General features: G+C 44.1%; 1 protein-coding gene and 1 long non-coding RNA gene across 2 annotated transcripts in view; one reads left to right on the top strand and one right to left on the bottom strand.

Annotated features, from left to right (window-relative positions):
* Nucleotides 1-1,350: 1,350 nt before the first annotated feature.
* Nucleotides 1,351-19,542, bottom strand: LOC144935829 (galactosylgalactosylxylosylprotein 3-beta-glucuronosyltransferase 2-like). The gene is made up of 4 exons (XM_078862624.1): nucleotides 18,476-19,542; nucleotides 9,251-9,395; nucleotides 7,468-7,616; nucleotides 1,351-1,612 (listed from the first exon to the last, which is right to left on the bottom strand). The coding sequence occupies exons 1-4, from the start codon at nucleotides 19,067-19,069 to the stop codon at nucleotides 1,526-1,528; spliced, it is 975 nt and encodes a 324-aa protein (XP_078718750.1). The 5' UTR covers nucleotides 19,070-19,542; the 3' UTR covers nucleotides 1,351-1,525.
* LOC144935831 (uncharacterized) overlaps nucleotides 19,046-25,350 on the top strand; it is a 67,064-nt gene continuing 60,759 nt past the window's right edge. Inside the window, exon 1 of the long non-coding RNA XR_013637355.1 lies at nucleotides 19,046-19,060. This is a non-coding gene — a long non-coding RNA (uncharacterized LOC144935831). The remainder of the gene's footprint in view (nucleotides 19,061-25,350) is intronic.

Here is a 25,350-nt window from a genome sequence, read left to right as displayed (position 1 = left end):
AATGTTGGGTTTAACAAGGAAGGGACAGGAGGTGAGAAATGAAGAAGTGAGAGGAAGACTCAAGGTGGTAGAAATCACAGAGAAGACGAGAGAGAAAACGCTGGTGCGGTTCGGTAATGTGGAGAGACAGCAGGAAAATGATGTGGGTCAGAAGGTGCAAGTGATGCAAGTGGACGGAAAGAGATCAAGAGGAAGGCAGAAGAAGAGGAGGTGGGGCGATGTGGTTGATCGGACACGGTGGCCCGAGGAGCGGAAAGAGAGATGGTGCAGGACTGGGCAGTGTGGAGAAGGTTGGCAAGGGCAGCGGACACTCCCACATGAGTGGGACAAACGCATGGAAGAAGAAGATAATCGAATCTAGTTGCCAAGATTATTATTATTGTTGTCATTGCTGTTGTTATTCGTTGGGACATTAATCAAATGATTCAGATTGTTACGATTAATAAATAGCAGGAGTACTATTACGGTGATATCAAAGAGCGCGTTTGGTGTTCTCCCCCAGATGTGTCGTCTCCCCATCATTTATCAATCTTGGGGAAAGCGTGTCATATTCATTTGGGTTTTTCAGATCAGATCATCTTACTGCATAGGGTTTTCACAGTTGTGCTGCACTGATCTCCATTTCACGATCGGGTTGTGGCGCGTGTTGTTCGCCGTGATGTCCGACATTCCGCTCCGTGTGCTCGGAGCTCCTCGAGGAACTGAATTTACATCACTTACATGGGTTAAAGAAAATAATCTTGCAGCTTCTGATAGTGGGGCAAGGTAACAATTGATCACGTGGCCATATTGGGTTGCACAAGTCCAATCACTGCGCACCTCAAGCAGGTGCACATTTTGTGAGGCACGCTTTGTGCTACCCTGCGCAGCGAGAATGATGGTGGAGACATCACCTCGCCTGATTGGTGATCTCAGCATCAGCAAGCGACAGTGCCTCTCTTGATGGGGCATTCACGTGGATGGTAAAACTGTCATTCCCAATTGCATGGCAAGTGATTTTGGGTCATTTTCTCCACAATGTTCATCGAGAAGGGAACGATACCCTTTGTCACTGTATCGCAAACAGATACACAGGGGTTTTTTTATATAATCTGCGGTATTCATCTTCTTGGTTCTTTCGGTAAAGTCACGTAGAAGGGAAATAATAAAATAATAAAAATAAAACATAACAAAATACAATTATCTTCTACGTGACTTCACCGAAAGAACCAAGAAGATGAATCCCTGCAGTCACGAAAACTTTAAATCTAAATTTAATCTGCGGTAATTTAAAACTCTTTGCAGGTAAAAGCAACAAGTGAAAATTCACGCAATATTTACGAAAAATGTAGAAAATACTCGAGATAGTTTGTGCTGTTCATTTATTGCAAGTATTAAGATAAAATACAAAGTCATAATACATGTGGTATAATGGGCAGGGACGTACGTACATTTTAACCTTCATTCGATTGTTTTATAAAACTCCATTGGTTTGTACGTTCACTTGAGACGGGTGTGCACGATACGTGTGCAGTCACAGTGCAGCTCACACTTCTGGGTTGATGCTGTCCCTGTTTTCTTTTGGTTCGCTCGCAAGGTTAGCTTTCTCTGTCCGTGTGTGCCACACCAACACCTGTAAGAGACAAACCATATTCATGGCACGCGGTCCAGAAACATTAACAACAACAAAATAACAAAAAACTTCAAAGTGTGAAAAGAAGCAAAGGAGAGATGCGTGCTTAGAATTACATTGAGAGATAGAAATAGGAACATGGGTTATTGAAAATACACAAGCTAATTCAAACTGTGAACAAAAGTAAGTGGATAATAGAGGGGTTTTTTTGGGTTAGATCGCACAACTATATAAATGTGTCGTTAAACCCGCCACTACCCAACACAGCCAACTCGTAAGGGTTGTCACGTGCCACAACATTTACAATCTGAGTACGTCGCTTCGCCAGTAATTACAACTAGCTTCATCAGGCGACAGCCAGATTTGTGGAGAAGTCCACCTCATTGGAATGTTCTGTCGTGGGACCTCCTTTGCCAGTACCAAAATATGAGAAGAGGTTTTCTCCTTTTTTCTGGCAACAAAACAGGTGTTAAGATGTTAAAACACCAAACTGAAACCTTTTACAAGGAATCATGTCTGCATTCACCACAATACTTGTGGTCAGAATGCCTTTTGGCGTCCTCTGGTCTAACACCGTTTGATACTAGGCTTGAAAGAAAGCTGTCTCTGGTGTGGACCAATCAGTTTCAAAGACAATGCATATACTATCAGAGTATGTTTTTTTTTGCATTCTGACCACAAGTATTGTGGTTAATGCAGACATGATTCCTTGTAAAAGGTTTCAGTTTGGTGTCAGAAAAAAGGGGAAAACCTATTCTCATGGCATGTTTTGTTTACATAACAACCCCAAAAAACCCCTATATTTTGGATGATATTGGTCGCGAAAGCCTACATGTTAAAAAGTAAGAGGGTTTGAGAGGGACATGACGTAAGAAGGGATGATGGCCGATGGTCTTGAATAGTGACTAATTGGCAGTCAATGAGTGGAATTCTTTAGAGACGTTGCCAACCAAGGCGACGGAGCCATGAAATCTGCTCGTGTGCAGGTGCTTTGTGCATTGTTGCGGGATGACGGGAGATGGGTGGCTCGGGGCGGTCCTCCTCCAGCAGTTGATTGACATAAAATGTCCACCTGTCACAGGCGTGTCGTGGGTATGTTCCAAATCCCAGACGAATAATTATTTTTCCTGTGAGAACAGGTGGGGTGCCTGTATAAGGCGGCACTGCCAGTAGGTGGCTGACCTATCTGTGCCGAGCTCGATTGCTCTCGACTCCTTGCCTCTCTGCTTTTCTCCTACACTCAAATAATTAACTTCAAATAAAGTTTCGCCAAACATCCTATGCAGGACATTAGGGCTCAATAAAAAAAAATAACGGGTAAACATTTGTCTTACGATTTTAATTAGTTTCCATAATAGCAATAATAATACAAAAAAATATATAATTACATTATCCAAAGCACTCCTGCTTAAAGCACAGCTTACGTTTATTATTATTGTTGTTACTGTTTATTCTTCCTAACTGTCCCCTCTCGTCACACTGCACTCTCTTTCACGCTCTCTCTCTCTCTTTGCTTCAGCAGCCAAGGTTTCTTGTCAAAGCTGCGAGTCAACCTTAACTCAGTGGAAGGTCGCTCATTTTTCTTTACTACCCACATAGTCTGGAACGCACTTTTCCCCCAACCATACATGCCGTGCACTCCCCCCTTCTTTTCAAGTCCAGGCTCAAAACCTTCCCGTTGTGTTCTCTGCCTACAACCAACTGCCTCTCTCGATTCAAGAAAGCGGCCCACGTCTCTCTGTACGGTCCTGAGATTTGGTCATATTTAAACACCACGTAGATACATTGACATTGTAATGCATTGAGATTGTATTCCATGGGACATAATAATAATGCATTTATACTAATCCAACGTCACTTAATTTTACAGACAGCTTCAGGTAGGGCAATGCATACAAATTGGAAAATTCAGTGCCCACTCAACTCACAGCCGCAATTGCATTAATTGGCAGGCTTGTCAATTAAATGCGAATCAGCAAGTACATTAATTGGCAAACCCTCCGGACAATGCAATGCCATGACCTCACCATGCTTACAACTGGCAGTGTAGTCTGCGCCAGCCTGTTCGCCTATGTCCAGCAACGCTCATTATATTCCACACTCCGCTCTGCATGGAGGTGCGTGGCAGTGATTCATTATAAACGACCTTGTTGTCGTCTCGAGCTTCAATTTTACAGGGGCAAAAATGTGCCCTGTGTTTGCTGCGCTGCCGTGCACTTTGGCATTGTTCCACCTGCAGCAAAGTGGCCATGAAACGGGCTGAATGCAATGTGCGCGCTGTGGGAGAGGGCATAGAGATCCGTTGACAGGACATTGTATGGCGACTCGTTGTTTGGCACAACATTTAAATCTTGACTTAAAGCGTTCGTGACTGCAGGAATTCATATTCTTTGGGTCTATCTACGTGACTTTACTGAAAGACCCAACGAATATGGCACGACATTTGTTCTACTCCTCTGCAGCCGAGGTGGGTAGCTCCACAAAAAGGTCTGACGTTTGCTATAAATGTACTCGATGAACGTAGGTACTAGGCATGTAGACTATGGCGACCGGGGTGGTGGTGATGCACTTCTCCTGTATTTCGGCACTGTGGAGGCAAGTGAGGGTAGGTGGATTGCACGAATTATGAGCCACTCCCTTCTTGCGGGCATCGAGGTGCCATACCCTGGCTTTTCCAGGAGAAGGCGGAACAACAAAATGTGGACTAATCTCCATTTGTATCCCTGCCGTATGGGAGAGCGTGTTGCTCCCTCGCACGTGTGCCTCTTCTTCGGGTGCTCCAGCTCCCTCCGCGCATGTATTAAAGCGCATTCATTCAATGAGAACATCTTCACGAATAAAGGACTGCAGAGCCAGGGCAATTGTTGCCACCGGCTCACTGCCTGGCCACCTTGCGCCTGTTCGTGGTTCCTCTACGGATCGTGAGATGCAGTGCGCATGGACGGCACGATATGAAACTAAAATAATCATAAAACAGTATGACCAGATCACCTAGAATGCGCCCGATCTCATCACATCCCAGGAGCTAAAGCAGTGTTCAGCCTGGATACACTTGGTCTTAAAGACTGCTATGGGGCTACGATGTTCGCAGCATAATGCAGTGAACGTTGCATTGTTGTGCTATACGAAGGATGTCGTTCCTGACTTACAGTATCCTGGAGTCTACAAATTGAGTTGCATTTGTGGTGATTGCTACATTGGAGAAACGAAACGTCATGTTTCTGATCGTGTCCGCGAGCACAAGTCAGATCTGAAACACGGCAGAACTGATTCTTCTGCCGTTGCCGATCATTGCTACAACTCGGTGGGCTCTCATGAAATTGTCTTTTCCGAGACCAAGGTTCTCTGCAAACCTCCCGGCTACCATCAAAGGTTTGTACACGAAGCCATACAAATATACAAACACAGACATAATTTCAACCGTGATGATGGGTACAAACTTAGTAATCATTGGAAAGATGTTATCAACCACGCAAAAAAGACTTAATTACACTTTTTTGGACCATCTTATCTGACAGGCACTATTTTACTTTACTTTACCGAGTGTTAACATCCCCAGTTGTTTTTTGGCAGTGCTCTCTTCATTGTTCAGCCGGCATTGGTGTAGGCATGGGCATTTTCGTTCTTTTGTCTATCATGTGTATCAGACCTCCCCTCCCCCCTTCTCTGTCCATTGTGTTGGCGTGTGCAGCGGCAACCGCGTCCAAGCCGTCGTCCATTGTTTTGGCCCCGCTCCCTCCCCCTCCCGATGCGTTGTGCTTGGCGCCCCGTGCTGTCTTTGAGCCCCGCCCCCCTCCCTCCCGATACGTTCCATTCATTGGCTACCACATTCTGATGAGCCCCCCCCTCTCCTCCCCTCTTCAACTTGCTTATAAGGGATTACTTCTTGAATCATTGCCTCACTTGATGCAGCTAATTCGGCTGTGACGGTCCCACCTGATGACGGAGACTTGTGTTGCCTCCGAAACGTCGTGATTTTTGTTTTTGTTTTTATTTTATTTTCATTAATTTTGATGTTTTACCTACGTGACTTTACCGAAAAAACCTAATAATACTATACGATGCTCCCAACGCATACTGGCCAGCAGGGTGAAGTATGGCCAAATAACCCCCACGTAGCACACAGCATAGGGAGAGACCCTCATCCAGGAGTGGCAATGCACACAAGACTGTACTCGACGTGTCGTGATTAACACCGCCTTCCATGCCCCTCTCCCAAGCTGTGATTTGGGGTCATAATTAGATTCATGAATGACCCCAATCAGTTTTGTTCACTTTGTAAGGCTAAAACAGAGCCTTTGGCATCTCGGTTTGCATGCAATTGGGTAAATCCCGATCAAGTCTCAATTTGATACGTGTATCTTACTGATTTTGTCCTTTGAATCGCACCTCCGATTAGCACGATTGGCTACGTAGAGTGCGAAAAAGTTAAACATAAATACAAATCGATTTTTATTTACATGTGTAGTCGGTACACATTTATGCATATCAAGTATTTGCTATTTTATACAATGCTCTGTATTTGTATAAACAATATGAATACTCAGTGATACATAGAGAATAGGTTAGGTTTGATATGGAAATGATATGGCAATACTACAATATATTGTGTACTGTGAGAGCCGCAATAATTGTGTTGTCCATCTTGCAAAATATCATTGTATCGTGATTATTATTATTAATACGATTGTTTACCCAGTGAAGCCTCACTGACTCTCTAGACTATATTTCAGGCAGTTCCTGTCAAGTATTCGGAATGAGGGCTGATGTTGCTACGTGTATTCCCAACAGAGTAATTTTCGGTGTCATTTTGAGCATTGCTATGTTTGGCCAATACAAGTTGCATTATGTTTTGTTTTATCTATGGGAGAAAACCGCAGAACCTTGAGAAAATCTTTACAGAGCAGAGGAAAAACGTGTGAACTCCACACAGCAAGGTGCACGAGCCAGAAATCACACCCAGGAACTTCCTGCTGCGAGGTACAAGTGTTACAACTGCACCACTCTGCCACCCATTTATTTTATTTTCCTGAAAATTGTATTTCCTAAAAATATATTTCTTAAATAATAAAGTTATTGGTACTTTAACAAAATTCGTTTTTTCCTCCAAGTAACTGATGACATCGAATTAATATGACGTTATACTTTTCCTCTTCCATTTCATTGCGTAACTATTTCTGACAGCATTTGCCTTATGCAAGTTATAGAAATGTTTTTCTTCGTGGAGCAGCGGAAGGAGTACGATGAAGATGAAAAAAACAGACATACATGCTTAGATATACACCGAGAGGCAGAAATAGTAACACGTGCATCAGAAATCGTATTGGTCTACATCTAGCAGCAGAGAGATCGTGGCTCATGACGATGATGAAGAGTGGCTTGAGCCTATCCTGGTCTCACACCTGATTCCCTACACCGGTGGAGGTGCACGTGCCAGTCATGGAAACCACGGGAGGAAGATCTTGCCCGAGGCCTTAAATACATTCAAAATAAATGTCAATGCGTTCCCTTATAAACACGATAATATCGCAAGGAATGAGAAGCCATCACACGTATGAACGTCATCTTGTTATCAATAATGTATTCATTTTTGATGTTTCCAAGTGCACCGGCGGCCAAAAAGACGTGGTCACTAGCGTATGCACGATATAATATTTCACGCCTGGTATTCTAAAGAGCACAGAGGCACTTTGGCGTTTTATCCGGAAAAATAAAATGCCTCTCGTCAGTTTCATAAAACCTCCATGTGTCACAACGTGCATGCAGCAAACATTCACAAATACCGTGGAGCATAAAGAATCGTAAAAATCAAGAGTTAAAGCACCGTGTTGCTGAATCCACACTGGGCATCTCACCTTGGTGCAGTTATCTGCCTTGGGCTCCAGCTCCTCCATGGTGGTGATCTGCTTGAGGAAGTCGGACTCCTGCATGCCGGGCTGCGAGCCTCTCCTCTTGAACACGGCCATGTGGTGAGATAGCAAAACCTCCAGGTTCACAGCAAAGCCTGTGGGGCGGGTGGGGGGAGCATGGTGCAACACACATTTTCCAATCACGGTCCTTATGCAGCTTTATCTTCAGTCGCTTAACAGTGTAACAAATATCGGTCTGGGTGACTTGTAGCCATCACGTGAGGGTATCCACGACGTGTTATTTTTTATTTCAGCAATTTCTCTGCCCCCCCCCCCACCTTATCCCCCCCTCCATCCTTTGCCCCCCCTCCCTACCTCGAACCACGCCTTGGTTAGAAAAGGAGCCCGGTACACCCTAAAGAGCCCCCGTTTGGGGAGAGAGAAATACCCAGAGGGCGCCAACTCTGGGTAAAAAAACTATTGGTGCTCTCTGTCATGATCGTGGGTTCCGGTTCAATAAAAAAATTAAATGTAAGCAATTTTTATTTATCAACGATAGATGTGTGTGTGTGTGTAAATGCGATTAGCAACGTTAGTTTTTATTGTTTAGCGTTTTTTAGAGAAAAAAACTTTCGCGGCTTGTGTAATTGCAGAGCGGTGGACTTGTTCACACCTAGTCATTATCGTATCCCCAGTGGAACGAACAATAGTTTACACAAGCGGACATATGTTAGGGTTATGTTACAGATATGTTTGGTTCCACATTCCTTTAGCTACATTGCAAAGTGCATTTAGAACAGCTGTTTGCAAGTATGGAAAGTGGTCTAAAAATAAGGATATACAAATATTCCGAAGATGACCAATATCTTCAAATATTGGTTCCTAGGGGGAATGAACATGAATTCTTGGGGTAAGTAATATTTAATAATATTTAGCGTGTGTATATATTCTCACTGGCACCTTCCAATCTCACTCCTGTCCTCTCTTATATCCACCCCATGAGGCCAAATCACTGGCCTGGGCAAATTGCATGTTGCTAGGAGGCAGTTCTGAGTGGTAGTTGGAAAGGAGGTATCGAAGGTAGGTCAAAGTAATGGGTTATTTATTCTCATTGCATTTCAAGTGTCACTTCCCCTGCATGAGTTTCCTCACAATCCTTACGAAGGCATTGTCCATACATCACAATGTAAGGCATTTCTTTGAAATCCAGAACCCGGGTCTGGCTTTACCGGCGTTCGCCTCACAATAGCCGTTGCTGCTGCACCTGCTGTGAAACAACCCACGTGTTTCAGGCTGCGACGCCACGCAAAGGCGGCGCAATCAGCCGTGGGCGACGGGGGAGACTTGTGACAGGTCAGCCGAAGTATGGCACGCACCCAAGATCGTGATCGCCACACACAGAGATGCAGTGATAGGATCAGCTCATGCGGGGGGAGTTAAAAGGATTCTGGCATCGCAGGACCATGAATGGACAGGATGTGTGGGTATACCTTCATCCAGCAGTGGATAGATTGATGATAATGACGACATACCTGTCAACCAATACGGTTTACCCCTATTCTTGTACAGCCGTTTCAATACGGAAAAACGTTGTTGTCTGTCTGCTTGTGTTTCTCCCTTGTGAAGGGACTTTGTAGGATGAACGTTGAGATGTATAAGGGGCACGGGGTGACCAATACGGTCTGAATTGGTCCACAATAATGTAGGGCAGTGATGAAGGGATTGACAGGGATGCAATGACGACCTCGTGTGGGTCTTTCACCAACGTTCTTGCAATGAATGTGCGTACCTGCCATATCGGTGGCGAAGGGCCGGTCGGGCCGCCAGCCCGTGTACCACCCCACGACGCGGCCTCTCTCCACCAGAGGCCGCTCGTAGCGCCGTCCGCCCACGAGCCCCACTGGCCACACGCCCACCTGGTGGACGCTGCGAATCTGCGGGACAGAGATAGACCACTACCACCACCACACCAAACCCCAACAGTTATCGCCACTTGTGCAGCAGCAGCAATGGACTTGTGTACTTTCGTGTGCAGGAAACCCTTGTCCAACGCGGCTTTAGCAGACACGTGTTTTTTTTTGTCTTGCGATACAGGGTTTAGGGGCCGTTTATAAATAATGTCACACACCTGGGGGGGGAGGGAGGGAGGGAGGACATTTGTGACAATGTGTGACGAGGGGGGAGGGGGGGTTTGAGAAATGTCACGTCACGTGAAAATGCGCAACTTTAAATACATATAAATAATATAATTGTTAGAACAAAACAAATTTTGATAAATTTTCATTAACTCTTTTATTATTTAAATTTACTAAGGTCACCTTTGATGTATTCCATGAAGGAGAATTTTGCTTCTCCATGGGAGAATGCAGAAGCATACATTTTGAAAAAAAATAATGATTGTTATTAAACATTTTGATTTGAATGATTTTACCAGGGCTTTTCATTATGTCGAATGAATATGTGATTGTTATAATTGTAATCTCCATTTTGCTTCGTTCTACTACAAAGTTTCAAGTATTTTTTATAGTTATAATTGCTTTTAATATTTTATAGTTATAAGGGAATTTCAATATAATATTCTGAACATCTGCACTTTAGTTAGACGTTGAATATTTTCAAGTGAAATATATGCTAAATTTCAGCTTTCCAACGCCTCCTTTTTAATACATGTTTCTCCTACAAATATCAGAGTGCAGCGCCACATTAAATACGCACTACAATGACAATAGTTGCAAGCGATTTGAAGCATGTTTTATTTTCAAAATGGAAATATGGTTTTGGAGGGGGGAGGCAGAGCTTTGTGACGTAATATTTGAGGGGGGTCTGACTTTTGTGACACCGTGTGACGAGGTGGGGAGGGGGGGTCAAAAATCGGCCAAAATCGCGTGACGTCATTTATAAACGGGCCCTTACCTAATGAGGTCTGTTTATTTCCGCAAGACGGGGGTGATTTTTCGGCTATTCGCGGGTTGACGCTGCTCAGATTCTCATCTCTGCGTTGAACAGTGGTGCCGTGGGATTGCTGCATCCGTTGTAAGGTGCGAATGAATCGACTGTGAGAACGATGCATTTACCGTGTGCGCGTGTGTATGCTTTCACGCGATCATGCTACACACTCATCACGCGCGTTTGGCGATGTCTGCCTGCATTTCCATCCACTTTTGTGTATTCACAGGGATCCTTCCGCGGTGTAACTGTCAGCATGCTGGACCTGTAATCCAGAGGTCGATGCTATCCCCCGGTGCGGCAGTTGAAACAACGGGATACGTTTCTCAAATCCCACCATCTCTGTCCACCCAGTAGTATACGGCAAAGATTGTGAATGTTATCGTTGAGAACTTGATTCAAAGACGAAGTTGTAGGTACCAATTTTCTGAATATCATGAAGCTGGTCCGTGTAATCTCACACCATTTACACAACCCATGTTCTGTGAATGCATTGGATTTAAATCTTGGCAGTTGCCCTAAGAATGCCCAGCACCATCAACTTCAATCTGTGTTGCAGTTTTCTTTCTGTGGTTGTTCTATTAAACCAAGTAATTTCCAAAGCATGTGAAGGGCAGGCTCCAGTAACAGCTTACTCACCCACCACACACAATGCCACAAAGGCAGATCCCTTGTATGTGTTTAATAGCATTAGACCGTATATTGTACAGGGAAATAACATTTGAACAACGTGGATAGCTGAAGTATGTTTTCAAGAAATGAATACGTAGTTTATTTTAGTTATTATTTCAACACTAGATTTTGTACATTTGCTCTAATATAGAGTGTAGTACTTCTATGTTATCTCAATACGCTTTTATTTGAACAGCTTAGACAGAATTGAGTTTCATGGTCTCTTGCAAGAGAGACCTGGAAAAAGAGTAATTACACAAGCAGATACTTAAATTGAAACATGAAGATTACATAAAATGTGGGATTTTGGTTATAGAAACTTGCACATAGTGGACTATTATTGCAAATTAAGGTCACCGAGTGTTTAACGCACACTATACAACAGACAGCATGCTTTATTCATTCCTTCGAGAAGTTACCAACTCTTCAACTCTATACGAACTCGGTTAATTTGCCGGGCGGCGTATTTTATTGTTACAATCAAGGCCGTAGCCAAGGAGTCAACATTGGAGGGGGGGACCAAATCTTCCAGGGGGTCTGGGAGTCCCCCCCCCCCCCCAAAAAAATCTAAATTTGAAAACGAATTTCCTGCCTAAAATATTTTAAAAATTCACTAACACATAGGATGAACTTTGTATTTATGTTTTACAATAATTTTTAATAGTGTGTTGTATTACATTGTTCTGTTTTTTTCTTTTTACCTTTTCTTGTTTCATTGTGTGTAATAGCAGAGATTAGGGATTAATAAAGTACAACCATAACCACAATCATATGAACAGAAATCTATTTTATAGAAATATATTGGGGGACATTTTGAGCATATTAGAATATTGGGGGGGATGTGTCCCCCCCAATATATATTATAATTACGGCCTTGGTTACAATTAATTTTAGCAGGCTATCCTAAACGCCGGATATTAATACATGATGTACTTACTACGACTATCAAGTTGTTTGGTCAAAGAAGTCGGTCATATTTTCATCAGGTTCTTACACGCTGATGAAAAAGGTATTTGTTCTGACACCAAGCACACCTCAAATCAGTTGATATGAACCAACACAAATTGAAAAATTAAAAACAACAGTTGCAACGACATTATATATTTGTAAATACAACAATAACTGCAATATACAGACAACAACAGATATTTATACAATTCTCCAACTTTGCGTTGGCAGAGGATCAGATGGAATTGAGTTTAGAGCCATAGACCCACCCTCAGGCAGAGAAATTCAAAAAAGCAAACCAGCCATACCGACCTACTGCTGAAATGTGCCTACTGATACGTGTTATTGTGCCTTTAATGCCAAACAATTAAACATGAAATTTAACTGAATTAGATTTTTTTTATGTCCTGAAGCCCATCAAGTGGCATTCTTGCTCGCGCCTTTTTCTCGTGTAGAGATAACAATTTCACAATTAACTTCAAGAATCCTGAGATAATTCATTTATCACGAGCAAATACATCGTATTTTTTTACCAACACTGCTTCAAATGACACCCCAGACTTGGACAATTATACGTGATGGAGTAAACTGGATTGCCCAGAGAAACCCCACGTATAAGAAGGGATCACATTAATTTGCTATACACACTGTTCACCAACCCGCTTCCTTCACTCAGCAACTTATTCACTGCAAGTCGGAGTATCATGAACATAATCTCAGCATTATCCACCATCCCTGCTCGAAGTCGCTGGATTACCAGGGCACCTTATCACATGAGCCAGATAACCTGTGTCTCAATTCCAAGCAGCGGTTTAAAAAAAATGTGAATAGGCATTGCTTATTAACATTCCTATTGAGACGCCGTATTGTTTGCAGTCAATATCAAACACTCTGGAAGGTGGTGGAGCCCTACAACGTGGTTGTTGTGATTGAGTGGGGGAAGTAACAAATAAATTCAGAAAACACCATTGTGGGTAGCGGGGCACTTAAATTGAGAGACTCCATAAAGCTCAAAGTGGGGAATTAAATAACCTGACAGTAACCTTAACGTGAACCCCAACTGTGGCCATAACACAAGCCTAACCCTATTCGTGACGCACAAATGCTCACCCCAGTTTATAGCAAATCTGTGTAATTTGAGGACCTTTCAATTCCAACTTGTGGTCATTATTTAATTCTGCCCTATGAGCCTTGTGAATTCCTTGGATTCATGTGCCACACTCTGGCAATGGCTCTTTTATGTATCCAATTTGTATTACTTTACCTCTCACATTGTGGAGAAGTGTTATGTGGGAGTCTCTTTCATTACCCAAGAGTGCTATAACCACAAATTTGAACTCTGACATGGGAGTTTCTGCCATAAACTCAGCAGCATTACAGATGTTCCAATTTGTTTTAAATATGAGTATATGACATGAGCCAATGGTTTAAAGCCTAAAGCTTACAGGTAATGCCTGTGAGAAATTACTTGTGTAAATTATCAGTTGTAAAGTGGACATTAAAGACTCAGCAATGCTCATGGAAAAGGGGCCTCTATTGTGTCATTTCCAATTCCCAAATTTCACATTACGCAAAATTACATGATAAAACTGCCATGTGACTACATTTCTGCTAACATATCAAAACAACTCAATACGTGATACCTATTGATACGTGAAACTCAAACAATATAAAAATGCATGCATTGTACCATTTTCAACACAACACCCCACTGCAAATATTATACTGTCATCACCATTATTAGTTTAAATAATACATGTAATAAACTAATTATATCTAATAATGGAGATGAACACACTTTCAAGGTATTAGCAATTTAAATTGAAATTCCCTGATAGTCAAGGGCCATGTAAAACTAAAATGACTCATAATAAAAGCATACGCAGCTAATATATCAATGGTATGCCCTTTAGTGGGTTATTTAAAATGTGCAGTGTGGTCTATGAAAAAAATATTGCTCTGCGATGTGGGAGCTTCTTCAGCATGTGGAGCGAAACGTTGGGCATCATGTCACAGTATATTTAGATATGACAGGGCAATTAATGCTAATGAATAATTTCTCACAGCGATTGTACCAAAGTATGTTGACGCTTTGTCCATGCTAAATTTCTCTAGTTTCCGGGGCTGGCATTTTCAGCACCATGGGCAGCAGCTGCCGCTGGACAAAATAGTTGAGGCACTGCCCTCGCGTGTCCACATGGCCTTACTGCAAGATTCACTATGGCCATGAACGCACACGCTCAACAAGCTGAAACATGTCAAAGGTCCTGTGGTCCTATGTGACTATATTTACATGCACCCACACATTTCATATATTTACACGGGACAGTGTGATGGTATAGGTTTTTTGTCAACTGTCGCTTTTTTTGCATGGAATATTATCATTCATACTGCTAGTAGAATGCGATTGATATATATTACTGATTTAAAAAAAAATCCTCGTTTAGAAAGAACATAGAAGGGACGCGTCCGTGATGTCATGGTTAGAGGTCGCCGGTTCTATCTCCCGTTACGGTAACTGTAACGATGAATACATTTATTAAAACCCCCCACCCCTTTCCACCCAGCAGTTCAAGTGGGTACACCGCAGCCAATTAGTAGGTCGCATGGTGGGGTAAAGTGGGGGTAACTCCCACTTGTTACAAGGCGTCTGACCAACGTGGAAAGTAAACCAAAATACCCTCCAGAAGGATTTATGTAGAGCTCCCTCGCATGGAGACACTTCCAGCATCAGCAGGGTGAGCAGGCAATTGCAGGGCTGCACCTTTATCAAATATGCACGACTGTATACATATATTATTGGTGCTTTAACAATATTAAATACAAAGCGTATGTAGAGCTGTGTAGGTTTTGCAGGACTGGTTATAATGCATTGTATGTATACGAGTTTTCCTAGGTTCATTCGGTAGATGCGTTTTAAAAAAAAGGGCGCACGAAGTGAAACCACACGAGGCAACTGACTGCCAAGTAGCGCTCACACACACAATGTTGTCCCACGACCGACCACAGAGCCGCATACCAGTGAATGCAAACCGCATATAACGAATTTTGGATTGAAATCGGTTTGCCGCATATACACCAAAATCGCACAAACCATACCCGTATTGAACAAGGGAAACCCATACATGTTAACAATGAATTTGACAATCGACTTAGACTCATATAGGCAAAACATTTATATACGTCTATTTCTGTTCACTGGTGACTTCGCTTGCAGTTCATGCAAATGCGTATTCAGTTAAATTATCCCCTTTGTTCCATTTCATCCGGGTCCCATTCCTGTATATTTATGCGGTCACAAATTGGTAGAGATCTTCATTTGATACATGCCACAACATAATCATTACCGTTACTGTGGAGAATATAAGTAACACACGACATAAAGACGACGATAGTACTTCTGGCAGTGCATAATTCATGACTAACAGTCTCTGGACAAGTTTCGACGTGCAGTGTCTCATTAGCAGGGTCAGGATAGCTTGATCCAATGCTGGTGAACTGCAAAATTATATAGTAGTAGGTTTTTACCCTTTAAACTGGTACAAAAACTGACACCTTTATACAAGGCATCATGTTTGCAATAACCACAACACAAGCAGTCAAAATGCAAACAAAAAGAAACAAATCTGATAATGATAATGATATGCACTGTCCTTGAAGTTGATTGGTCCACACCCGAGACAGCTTTTCTTAGAGCCCAGTCTCCATTGGTGTTGGACCAGATGACGCCAAAAGGCGTACCAACACCAATGGAGACTAGGCTCTAAGAAAAGCTGTCTCGGGTGTGGACCAATCAACTTCAAGGACAGTGCATATCGTTATCATTATCAGAGTTGTTTCTTTTTGTTTGCCTTTTGACTGCTTGTGGTGTGGTTATTGCAAACATGATTCCTTGTATAAAGGTGTCAGTTTTTGTACCAGTTTAAAGGGTAAAAACCTACTACTATATTTTGCCACTGGTAAAGGAGGTCTCATAGTGCAAAATTATAATTTGAGAGCGATCTTCACGTCCAATGAAGAGCGTGTTTAGCAATCATCAGGCGCGTGTGGCGAGTGCAGCAACTGCAATTTGTATTGTGCGTGGGGGGTGATTTTGTCACCATAAAGAAGCGTTTCGGTCCGTGTTGGCTGACGAGGAGCGGCGGCGTTCGGCAATCCCTGGTGTTTCTATTCGTGCACTGAAAATGCCCTTTGTATCGCAATACCGAGGGCTAACAAAAACATTTACGAGCGTGCGTGGCTCGTGTTTGCCTCGGCGCGTGGCTCTGGCTGGATCGGCGGTCCCGGCGCACAGCGTGTGTGATTGACAAATGCTCGATATTGTAAATTATCAGCGGCGCCTTGAAAACACAGCTTCTGGTCATGGTGAACAGCGGTGGCGAATCGATAGAACCATTAATAAATAGCAGTTAGCGGAGCAGAGATGTAATTTACAACCGCAAGGGAGATTATTCTGTGACTCAGCAAGCTGCACTGTTTTTCTTTACTCCCTCCAATGTCCTTAAATTAACCGTAATTTCACGTATACACAATCGACGTCTATTAGTCGTTGCCCCTGTCTTGAATCAAATAATTAATTACCTAACCAACGTTTTTTGTGGATATTCATTCACACAGGGGGCTTTAAAAGACATGGGAAATTACGCGCAATTGATTAATTATGCATCGTATTAGAATGGGGACCGCATACCCCTGCCATTACAAATATATAATCCGCGTGCCTCTCAATAAAGTGACTCTCTCAACGATTGGGCCTGCTGCAGTGGCTTTTATGGCGATGCGTTTTACAACTGGCCAGTGGCATCAAGCTTGGCTCAGTGACTACAAGTATCGGTGGAAACTTCTTTTTGTAAACAATTGATTCTTCAAATGTACCGTGTTGGGGTATTTCAATTCGGATTGTACCCATTAAGTTATACACGAGATGAATATTCAACATGTAAATGCAACACAAAGCCAACCTACTTGTTGTGGTGTCTCATGCAAACTACTGCACCCCGTTGCTTTTGCAGCCTATGAGGAGCTCAATCCTGTGCTATTGTATATCAGCAGGTATAAAGTTTGATTGCATAATGGGACAAAAAACCCAGCCAGTTGGCTTGCCCCCCCCATTCATCTCAATCGAGAGAGATAAAATGAGCACCACTTTCTGTGAAGTCAGCAGTAGTTTTCTCAAGGACGAGCAGCGTTTCTCCGCCATAGGAACGTGGAATTTACATTATCCCCTTTGCCGGTTTTAACAAGCAAACGCTGTGCATGCACGTACTCAAATACGTACAGAGTGACCAATTTAGCGTCTTCACGTTCTTCCCATAAAAATAGTTACATTCAGGACTGTATAATGAAAGCGATTGATCTGCTCCACATCTTACAGAGAAGCGTGTTAAAAGATGCAATCAGTGTACCGAGGCATGTAGAAGCTTTGAAATTAAATGTTGTATTATTGTTTCGCTCCGATTTGAGTGTGGGATCTATTAATGGATCATCGTGCATCTAAACAACAATGTTGTGATATTAAACTTTTCCATTTAAGAGGTGCCCAGGAGTATGTCCGTCCGTACTGAAGAGGCTTTCCATGCATGTGTCATGTGGTAGCGTGCGTGTGCTGTGTGTAGTTTGTCCAGAAGGCATCTCAGCTCAACTCGTGAATGAGCTCCAGGCTGTACCTGCATATACTGAAGTGTGCAACCGTATACACAGGGTGCATTCACGGTACTATATATTTTAACGTTGTCCAATAATACAAAAATAACATTAATAATATTGGTCGCGAAAAGCCTACGTGTTAAATTAATTCACAGTGCTCGATCCACTGGTGAAGGCGTCCCCACGCCGCGTCGGTCAGGGGGGGTTGTTGGGCCATACTTCACCACTCTCGTCATGGCGGGTTGGCAAAGGGTGGAGAACAGTTCAGATATCACTTGATGTCCGGGAATCGAACTCATTCGCCGGGTTCAATGTGCAGTGCACAAACCGCAGCGCCACCGCTCCACTGTGTGCGTGTATCAGCGAAGCGTCTATGTGCGAGGTACATGCACGCGCATTCCCGTTACCTCGCCTCGCTGAATATCTCCAGGCTGTAGGTGCATGACAGTCTATCCATTACGCGTCTTCTGCACTGTGTGTGTAGCATGTTGTATGTAGCATGTTGCATGTGTGTCAGTGCTCTCGCCTCGTGGAAGAGCTCCAGGCTGGGGTGCACGACAGTCTATACATCACGCGTGTTGTGTGTGTAGCATGTTGTATGTGTGTCAGTGCTCTTGCCTCGTGGAAGAGTTCCAGGCTGTAGGTGCACGACAGTCTATACATCACGCGTGTTGTGTGTAGCATGTTGTATGTGTGTCAGTGCTCTCGCCTCGTGGAAGAGTTCCAGGCTGTAGGTGCACGACAGTCTATACATCACGCGTGTTGTGTGTGTAGCATGTTGTATGTGTGTCAGTGCTCTCGCCTCGTGGAAGAGCTCCAGGCTGTAGGTGTTGTCGTCGTCCGCGAAGAACACGACCCCCCGGTCGCGGGACGCGGCTCTGTTCCTCCGCAGCCACTTGAGGCCCTCGTTGCGCTGCTCCGTGGCCCTGGGCTGCCCCGCTCGCTTGAACCTCCTCGGCGTGGCCACGTTGAGGTGCGTGTGCGCCACGCCGCAGCCGGCCAGCAGGGCGCCCACCAGGGCCGTTTTCTGGCCAGAGTCCTCCACCACGAGCCAGTGGAAGCGCGGCACCTGGCGGAACGTGTTGGCCAGCCGCGTGAGCTCGGCCTTCTGCACGGCGCGGCTGTACGTGGGAGTGATGCAGTACACCACGGGGATGGCAGCGGGTGACGACGCCGATGATGACGACGACGACGAAGAAGAAGACAACGGCGGTGGCGATGGAGGTGCCGCAGGAGGATGCGGATCTGGTGGCCCCAAGAGCTCTTTCGAATGCCGAATCATGAGCTTGCGCTCTGTGTTCAAATCCAGAACGAGAACGAGCACCAGGATCCACGGGGCTATGATGATGAAGCGGCTGTAGACGTACGCCTTCATCGCGGACGCTCGGTGAGACATTTAAACTCGCGCAAACATTACAGCGAGGCGCGTGTCACTCTCGCTCGCTCGCTCGTCTGCGTCGCGCAGAGCCTCGAATCCATGGCATGGGTTGTAGCGTGAATGTTCGGCACAACTCGAGGGCTCAGTGAGGACACAGCGCGTCCCCCTCGGCTCCCTCTCCCCTCTCTCTCTCTCCGCTCTCCCTCTTTGCTCAGCGCCCGCGTGAGAGTTTACACTTTTCGTTTACGTCCATATCGAATGTATCCCCCACCCCCACCGGCCCCCCGATGTCCACCAGCCACCGCTTGATTTGAGCCTCAAGCGGGCGCAGACGACAACTTGTCCTTGCGCTTGTGTGCTCAGTTATGATCACCGCCCATTCTCCCGACACTGCATCATCGACCACACAAGTGCGTGTGAGTGTGTGTGTACGTACAGTCTACAATATCGGTGGCAGGAACCGTCGTAACCTTATGGGATGCGTGTCTTCAAACAGCACGCTATATCCCCCCCCCCTACAAGCGGGTGGGTAGGAGGGCCAGTGGGTGGGTGGGTGGTGATACAGCGTAGGAGATGAGGACGAGGAGGAGGAGGGATGCTTGGTTCTAACTTTTAACCTCACACCGTTAATGCGCATCTCCCAAAGGAGGCAGCGGCTCGCCTTGCAAGGGGAAATGCGTTTGCATTCAACTCCCACCGCCAGCCACTTTGCAGGATATCGCCTTACAAGCGATTCATCTTTGCAGTCAATTTGTCTGCTCCCTTTGTCGACGAGCGTGATTATCCTATGCTGTGTAGAGGCACGCGTGCATATGCAGTATACACACACCGAACGCGCATGCAGGCACCTGTATCTGTATGAGCATTGCTGATATCGGCTAAGACGCTCAATTGTGAGCTGCAGGTTGTGGCGCGTCAGGTTTTTACTCATGAATTGAGATGTTTGACGACAGCGAGAAGATCGTGGTCATCATCGTCATCATCACTCTGAGAGTCGAAAGTCGTGTATAAAATAAGCGTTCTCGCCGGTGAGTTAGGTAATGCTGGAGTCCACGGGCTGAATTCCCCCATATTATATCCTTGAATTTGTGCGAGACCTTAAAACAATGCACAGAGTTGCCTGGCTGTGAAGCCGATGGTAAAGACCCCGTGGTATCGTGGGCCACTGTGTGGCAATATAATTACAAAATCAAATCGAATGTCTCTCCGTGCTTAGAGAAGCATTGCAGCGATGCTTATCTCAGTTTGCGGGCCCTGAGACGTTTGAAAATTCCGCATTTAGACGACAGTGCCAATTTCCTTATCGTGCACTATCTGTTTTTGTTACACAAAGTTATACTTATGTTATTGACTTTAAAGCGGTGATAGACTCAATCGACTTCGATCTTAATTTTAAGCCGTAACCCGCAAATACATTGGAGGCGTTCCAAATCTCTCTTGCGAAATGGAAAGTAAATCACAACTAGATCTCACCTGGGCTAACAGAAATTAAAATGGCAGACAGGCTGGCACACACACTAATGCGTATTCACCAACGAGCACGTTGTTATCCTAATACGCAAATTTACGCATGAAAGACTAAAGAAATTGCGCCCAGCGCACGGAGAATCGATGCAACCGAAACATTAACCTTGCGTGAAAACTGCCGAATCCCAGCTCACGTGGCACGTGCAGCACATTGTCTCGCTCGTCCGTGCCGCCCGCTTCGTGCTGTGCGTATATCATTATAAATCCCAAGTCAGACGCAAATACACACGAGGAGCTGGCAGGAACAGCAGTGGCGCTCCAATAACGCACCAGCGCAGGTTGCGTGGCGCCCCTCGCTGGCAATATGATTTGCGTCTTAATAACGCGTCTGGGACGAAAAGCAATCTATATTATTGCTTGCTAAGCGGGATTACTATTTTATAAGAGCGCCTGCACGCCATGTCCGCACTCTGGTAATGGAGGCTATATATAATGTGCTGATGCGCTAAAAAGGGATCACTCTGCGCCGCGCAACGCATTTGCCATTCAGGCTCCGGCAAACGTGATTGCAGCCCATACGAGCGCTCGCATTGTAACCTTTGCCCAGCCGAGAGCCCATTGAGGGTTCATAATCCATTTTGAATGATGGCCCTTTAACCAGGTGAGCCCTTTGAGCTTCATCAATTTGCTTTTTATTGAACCAGGTGAGAGCTAATTGAGATGTATATATTTTTGGTGGGTCTTGTAAGTGGTTTATTTAAGATGTTATTCTTATGCACATGACGCCGGGTACACAATGGCCTGCTGTCTTGAATGGCGTCACAAGCCTTCAAATGTCAACTTAAGAGCAGACGGACACCATTGCCAACAATCGTGTCAACATTATTTCGCACAAAGATCGCCGATATGGCTGTTTAATATCAACCTTGAGCTTGCTATTAAACATGGTAATAAACTGATGTCTCGATGCGTGCATCTAAATGGACATTGTAATAGTCCTAAAATTAGATGGATATTAAAATATTGACCTTTAGTCGTAGATTTGTTTGTGATGTCAAACTTATTGCATGAGCTTAAGGTATATTGTCCACGAAGTGCAATTGCTTTGGCCATCACACAATGCAACATTGAGCAAATTCATGAAATTTAAGACCGCAAATGGATTATCTCGCCATAATTTAAATAAAGCAAATTACGTGAAATGAAACATTTAAATGCTCGTTTAAATGCAGGTCAAAGGAGTCGATGCAGGTTGACTCATGGGCCACCCAAACCACATGTGCAGACAGTGAGGGGAATTGTATCGCCTCATTCACCGAAGTAACTGTTCCTCCTCAACCTGTCCCAAGGACTATTTGTTCTTGGGATTTTCTGGATGAAAGAACATTGTATGGCCTATTACTTCTAAGACATTTCATATAATATGGTACAATCGGATTTTTCCTGAAACAGCATCAGAACCCAAGCTTTCAAAAGCACGGCACATAAGAAGGACGTGAAACTAGACGGCGTATATGCACAAAATATAACAAGACGTAACATTTGTTATTTTTAAAAGTGAAATTGCATTCAACTAATGTGTTTATAAAGATGCCGTGAGCCTGGCGATCTGTGTTCAATTCCCGACCACAACTCGCAACAGTGGTAAGTGACATCTGAGCTGGGACCTTCAGCACGTACGATCAAACAACCCCATGACTCTCATCCACACATTAAATTAACAAAGGGCTCTAAATTATCTTCTTGGTTCTTTCGTGCCTTTACCGAAAGAACCAAAAAGATGAATCCCTGCAGTCACGAAAGCTTTAAATCGGCTCTAAATGAGTATTATTAAATTACATTGATAGACTATATACGGACACACATACACACATCCTCACTTATGTATACTCTGATGTTGTTCTAGAAGGGCAAAACAATTATGTTGGCACACAATGGCCTACGCTTTTGAATGAGATCATGGGATCTTTAACAACCACTGTGAAGCATACGACGTGATTTATTTTGGTTGAAACACCCGCAGTGTTAACCAGGAAGGCCTCTGGATGCGAACTGTAAACATCTGCAACGAGTGGTGAATGCGCGACCGCTATAGGCCCTGTCCCCGTGCAAATTTCAGAGTGGGCAGAGCCCTTTTCCACTTAATAGTATTCTACTATAATGGAAGTGAGCGGAAAATGTGAACCTCACATTCATACCCACTTCAACAACTTCAATTGTGTGTTCTGCCTATTGACAGCTTGATATTGTGCAGTGTTTAACGCAGCCACCGGTAATGGGTTTTAAGTAATAGGCCGTGTATTTAATATTGTGTGTGGGTTCGTCTGCCAATGAGCGCCATGGGACTTTAATAAGCTTCGCGTCGGAGTGGGTTTGGATTAAGACACGTGCTGAGTTATTTAACTAATGAAAACTTTGCACGCAAAACATCTGTTATGGAACGACAATATTTGCATTAAGGATACGAGGAAATAACAAATGAAGAAAAAATGCTATGTAAAAAGGTGCACAGAAAATTAATTGTGCACACATTTAACTGTAAATAAGAAATATTACATGTAGACCGGTAATACAAATCTGCAATTTCAATATTTGCAAATTACTAAATTATTTTTTAAAACACAAACATTGAATCAATTGTATAAATGGGTGTTTAACAAAGCAATTATACTACAAATTAACAACTATTGTGACAAAATGCATGGGGTGTATATTTCGCTTACGATGAAGGTGGTAAAAAAAGCGGGAGCGGTAGTGTAGCGGTATGAACCTAGCGACCCGGGTTCGATTCCCGTTCACGGCCAACACCAGTGACGATTATCTGAGCCGGTCCTGGGCCTCCCCTAGGTCGACTCAGCCTGAAACGAGTACGTGATGTGTAAACATCGCCACTGGGGAGACAAAGGCGGTCGGGCTTGGTGCTGGCCACCGAACTCCTCGTGTACCGTTCCGGCCTTCATAGGTGCTCGCTAACAGCACTTGCCCCTCCAGTCCTGTTAAGGCTATACGGGGGATCTTTGTCTGTGTTTTACATTCACCTCAGCTTCTTTCGCGCTAACGCCTTGTTAACGTTGCCGTTCTCTTAAATCACACAAAACGCGTGAAAAGTATCCTTGTGCGCAATGCCCTTCTGCGGCAGTTTGCAACGAGACCTTTAGAAAACACAAAGTGGCGGGTGGGCGGGCGGGCGAGGGACAACGTGAGCGCGTGATCTTCCACTGGATTGATGTGCCTTGCTCAATCTCACATTGCACTGCGTGCCGATGAGCACGTGTCTGGTCAGGACTCTTCGTTTGTGCTCCACACCTGAGCTCCAGGCGTGAGATGCCTCTGGGAGCGATTGCGCTCGGCCTAAGAGGGCAGTTGGGTTTATGTGTTGCCTGTCCATTGGCAGAGGACTCAGCAGCTGCTGCTGCTGCTGCTGCTCTTTTTTCAGACTCTTGTCAGAGTTTGTTAAGCATCCCGGGCTGCAGTTTTATGTCCTTGTTAGTTCCACGCTCACCACAGGCCGTTGGGATGTAAATCAGGTCTTTTGACATGTGAATCCGATGTAACATTTTAGTTGTTTTACAAAAAAAATCTTAGTCGTACAAAAATATGTATCTATCCATGGACAGCATCATTAATTTGTGGTTAATTGATTCGATCTCATTTGATAATTTAATTTTGTTTCCTCCATAGGCTTGGCACGTTGAGCTCCTGCTTGTCAATTAAATGTGAAATATTTTGGGCCGGCAAATGCACCCCTGCACTTGCATTCAGCAACGGCTTATGGATATAACCGCACAGCCAACGCGCAAAGGTCTTGTTGTAGTGTTGAAGTTGTTCATGTTTTTGCTCAAACGGATGGTGTTTGTTCGTTTCGTTTAAAAAATGCAACAACCTCTTGCAGCGCTTAGGGATAAACCTCGCAGCCTTCAAACAAGTTGTGATACGTACATGGTTTTCTTTGTTTATGACACATACAAAAGTAGAATAAATAATCATAATACATTACACTCATACGTAGTTTACAGACTTATGCTGATATAAAAGTGCAATTTTAATTAACATAATAATTGCTGTATATGCAACCGTTGTGTGTATGGCACGGATATTGTATGAGATGCATAGGTACAGTGAGGGGAAAAAGTATTTGATCCCCTGCTGATTTTGTACGTTTGCCCACTGACAAAGAAATGATCAGTCTATAATTTTAATGGTAGGTTTATTTGAACAGTGAGAGACAGAATAACAACAACAAAATCCAGAAAAACGCATGTCAAAAATTTTATGAATTGATTTGCATTTTAATGAGGGAAATAAGTATTTGACCCCCTCTCAATCAGAAAGATTTCTGGCTCCCAGGTGTCTTTTATACAGGTAACGAGCTGAGATTAGGAGCACACTCTTAAAGGGAGTGCTCCTAATCTCAGCTTGTTACCTGTATAAAAGACACCTGTTCACAGACGCAATCAATCAATCAGATTCCAAACTCTCCACCATGGCCAAGACCAAAGAGCTCTCCAAGGATGTCAGGGACAAGATTGTAGACCTACACAAGGCTGGAATGCTCTACAAGACCATCGCCAAGCAGCTTGGTGAGAAGGTGACAACAGTTGGTGCGATTATTCGCAAATGGAAGAAACACATGCAAGATCTCACCTCGTGGAGTTGCAATGATCATGAGAACGGTGATGAATCAGCCCAGAACTACACGGGAGGATCTTGTCAATGATCTCAAGGCAGCTGGGATCATAGTCACCAAGAAAAAAGTTGGTAACACACTACGCCGTGAAGGACTGAATTCCTGCAGTGCCCGCAAGGTCCCCCTGCTCAAGAAAGCACATATA

This window comes from Lampetra fluviatilis, chromosome 14, assembly GCF_964198595.1.
Source record: "Lampetra fluviatilis chromosome 14, kcLamFluv1.1, whole genome shotgun sequence".
In the NCBI taxonomy this organism is placed as follows: domain Eukaryota; kingdom Metazoa; phylum Chordata; class Hyperoartia; order Petromyzontiformes; family Petromyzontidae; genus Lampetra; species Lampetra fluviatilis.
Note: the sequence above shows the minus strand (reverse complement) of the source record. Positions and strands in the feature narration are given on the sequence as shown.

Excerpts from the sequence above, each read along its gene's own strand:
- LOC144935829 (XM_078862624.1), bottom strand. The coding sequence starts at position 19,069 with ATGTCTCACCGAGCGTCCGCGATGAAGGCGTACGTCTACAGCCGCTTC. Across the intron at positions 7,617-9,250 it reads CTTCGCCACCGATATGGCAG|GCTTTGCTGTGAACCTGGAG; the intron begins GTACGCACATTC and ends CCCGCCCCACAG. Across the intron at positions 1,613-7,467 it reads AGGCAGATAACTGCACCAAG|GTGTTGGTGTGGCACACACG; the intron begins GTGAGATGCCCA and ends TGTCTCTTACAG.